At 46.6% G+C, this 2,536-nt stretch overlaps 3 protein-coding genes across 3 annotated transcripts; 1 reads left to right on the top strand and 2 right to left on the bottom strand.

Moving 5' to 3' along the window:
• Nucleotides 1-309, bottom strand: T310_6316 (uncharacterized protein; the record flags this gene model as incomplete). Its single annotated transcript, XM_013470860.1, has 1 exon — nucleotides 1-309. A coding segment is annotated over one exon (309 nt), but the record flags the coding sequence as incomplete, so codon positions are not given.
• Nucleotides 265-570, top strand: T310_6315 (uncharacterized protein; the record flags this gene model as incomplete). The annotated part of the gene is made up of 1 exon (XM_013470859.1): nucleotides 265-570. A coding segment is annotated over one exon (306 nt), but the record flags the coding sequence as incomplete, so codon positions are not given.
• On the bottom strand, nucleotides 350-658 carry T310_6314 (uncharacterized protein; the record flags this gene model as incomplete). The annotated part of the gene is made up of 1 exon (XM_013470858.1): nucleotides 350-658. A coding segment is annotated over one exon (309 nt), but the record flags the coding sequence as incomplete, so codon positions are not given.
• Between the last annotated feature and the right edge of the window lie 1,878 nt (nucleotides 659-2,536).

Genomic DNA, 2,536 nt, shown 5'->3' with positions numbered 1-2,536 from the left:
CGTGGGGACAGAGGCGGGGGGAGGGAGAGAGAGAGGAGGGTGATAGTACGTGATATTCTCCAGGGTGACATACATGGCGCTGTAAGAACAACTGGAAGAGAAGGTGAGACAGTTGAGATGTTTGAGACGTTGCATAAGAGGAAAGCAAAGGGCAGGTGAAGGCGAATGTCTGCTCGGCCTTGTCTGAGGAAAAACAAAGGAAAGCAAGCGCTGCTTTATACCGACGCCCCGATGTGGCCGTGGTCTCGATTTTGGTCTTGCTAGGAACCAACGCTTATCTCCCCCGAGACTACGCCTCTCCGCCCGAACCTATGCTTCGTCACCCTTCCTCTCGATAGCCGGTCTAGAATCAGATTGATGGCAAGGACGCCCGCCTTCTCCAGTCTGTCTTCCCACAGACTGAAAGCTCAGAACATGCCGGATTCAATGAGCGCTGCCATCCCGCGACCACCATCACCACCGTCACCACCATCTCTGCACCGGCCCAATCACACCCTTGCCATCGAGAAATTGCCCGATCCTGCGATGGCTGACTCTGCGCCGCCCGAAACCTCATCTCCTTGCAGCTGAGCCGGTCATGCTGAGAGACATGAGCAACTCCTACCCTGCGGCATTTTCCCCATCGGCGGCGATGTCCGAGCCCGCGGCGCAACGAGCGTCATTCCGAAGCGGCCGCCAGCTATGAAGCAGATATGACACGATCGCCTAGTATCGGGATTGGTGGAATGGAGGAGTTGACGGATTCAGGGGGTCAGTTCGAAAATTCGGGACTGAAGTGTGTCCAGCCGGCGTTGCAGTGAGCAAGAGCCTTGCATGGGACATGGCCAGTTAACTAGTACCATCTTCTATAACTCTCTTCTAACCTAACTCCTAGACCTAGCCATGCCTTAGAGCAATATTCAACAAATTTTTGGTATTTAGTAATTGTACTACTTAATGGAGCCACCAGAGGTTAAGTAGGTATAGAAAAGCCACAAAAGTCAAGAAACATGTTTGCTAAAGTTTGATATATGTAGCATTATTGCTGTCTATGGACTCAATGGTCATGCCGTTAAGACCTAGATATCTAAGCTGGAAAACATTTGCTAGTTAGATCATCCTGACTTCCTGCCAATATACATTAAATGTGCTCGGGTTCTGGTATGGGGATATAATGTAAATATTTTATCCTTGACAGGCAAATCCACTAGCACTGATCATATCCTGTAGCATGCTACAACTCTTATGCACCAGCTACAAGCTGATAGACAGGTACATTCTACATATCTACCATGTGGAGAGTCCATAATATATCTACTGATATACTGACAATCATTAGCTTAAAGACACTAATAGTAGACCTATTATCTTTCTCTGTCATTTGCTAGGTGGCATCATTATAAAGAGGGTATGTCATCTATAATAGCTGCCACTAATGCCACAGAGTTATCACATATAGCTTAATTGTAAAGCTCATACTGACACTCTGCCTTCTTCTCAATACTAGGCACTTGCCTACTCTGCTAGTTACAGCGCCTTTAAAACCAACCACATCCACTCAATCTATACTTGCATATTTGGCGTTGTCTTCTTTGGCATGCCATACCATGGCTTAAGTAAAGCCTGCCTGCTAGGCAGTCTCTAAAAACTTGCCTCACTTACTACTCCCAAGTGGGTAGTAGACATTGAATCTAGCCTTATTAATGCCCTGGAAGAAGAATCCAAGATACTATAGAATATTATAGATCAGTTTGCACCTCTAATGTGAACTTCCGCATCCTCTTCTTTTGGAAGTAGGAGAAGACATATCTCAGGTACACTAGGGATTATATTATGGATGAGACAAGCGCAGCACCCATTCTGGATAATATGGAGAGGTATGGTATTGGTGCAGACCATTGAGGCATATGCAAGTTCAGTAGCAATACTTTGCAGGACTTTCAAATAACAGTAGTGGCACTCTAGTAGTACATCTGGGCAGCATTAGAGGTAATCTAGGACAGGTTATGGTGAATACTTAAGAGCATGCGGGAGTAGAGGCAACATGAGGCAGTGGAGATATTAAGAAGCATCCAGCCTTTAGAAATTTGGGGCCAGCCATTGCAGTCTCTAAGAGAAATGATACAGAACCCATCTTTAGTGATAAGTTGAGTTTTAACTCTGGGCTTATATGTTTTGATCTTTATGTATTTTACTTTATCCAGCATATTCTGACATTTGTTGGTGCCTGACCCATACGGCATTCAGGCAGCTGCCAGGTCTGACCAATCAGCTGTCAGTTACCACGTGACCGCCAAACCGGCCACGCAGATTTAGAGCCGACCTCAACGCCGGCTCCTAGTCAGTTCTTCTTTTTCTTCCCCAGAGGGAGCAATAATATATTGATCTTCTATGCCTAGATAGACTTCATCTATTTCCCCACTGAGCTCTCGGCAGCCTTACGCCGAGAGGTTATGAGCCCGGCAGCACTGGCAGACGACTGATAACGACGTTGTCTGACTTACAATTCGAATCGATCGACCTGACTGGCAAGGTGCCGGGGTCTCGCTCCCTTGAT

The sequence above is a fragment of the Rasamsonia emersonii genome (genome assembly GCF_000968595.1).
Source record: "Rasamsonia emersonii CBS 393.64 chromosome Unknown ctg1118621760397, whole genome shotgun sequence".
In the NCBI taxonomy this organism is placed as follows: domain Eukaryota; kingdom Fungi; phylum Ascomycota; class Eurotiomycetes; order Eurotiales; family Trichocomaceae; genus Rasamsonia; species Rasamsonia emersonii.
Note: the sequence above shows the minus strand (reverse complement) of the source record. Positions and strands in the feature narration are given on the sequence as shown.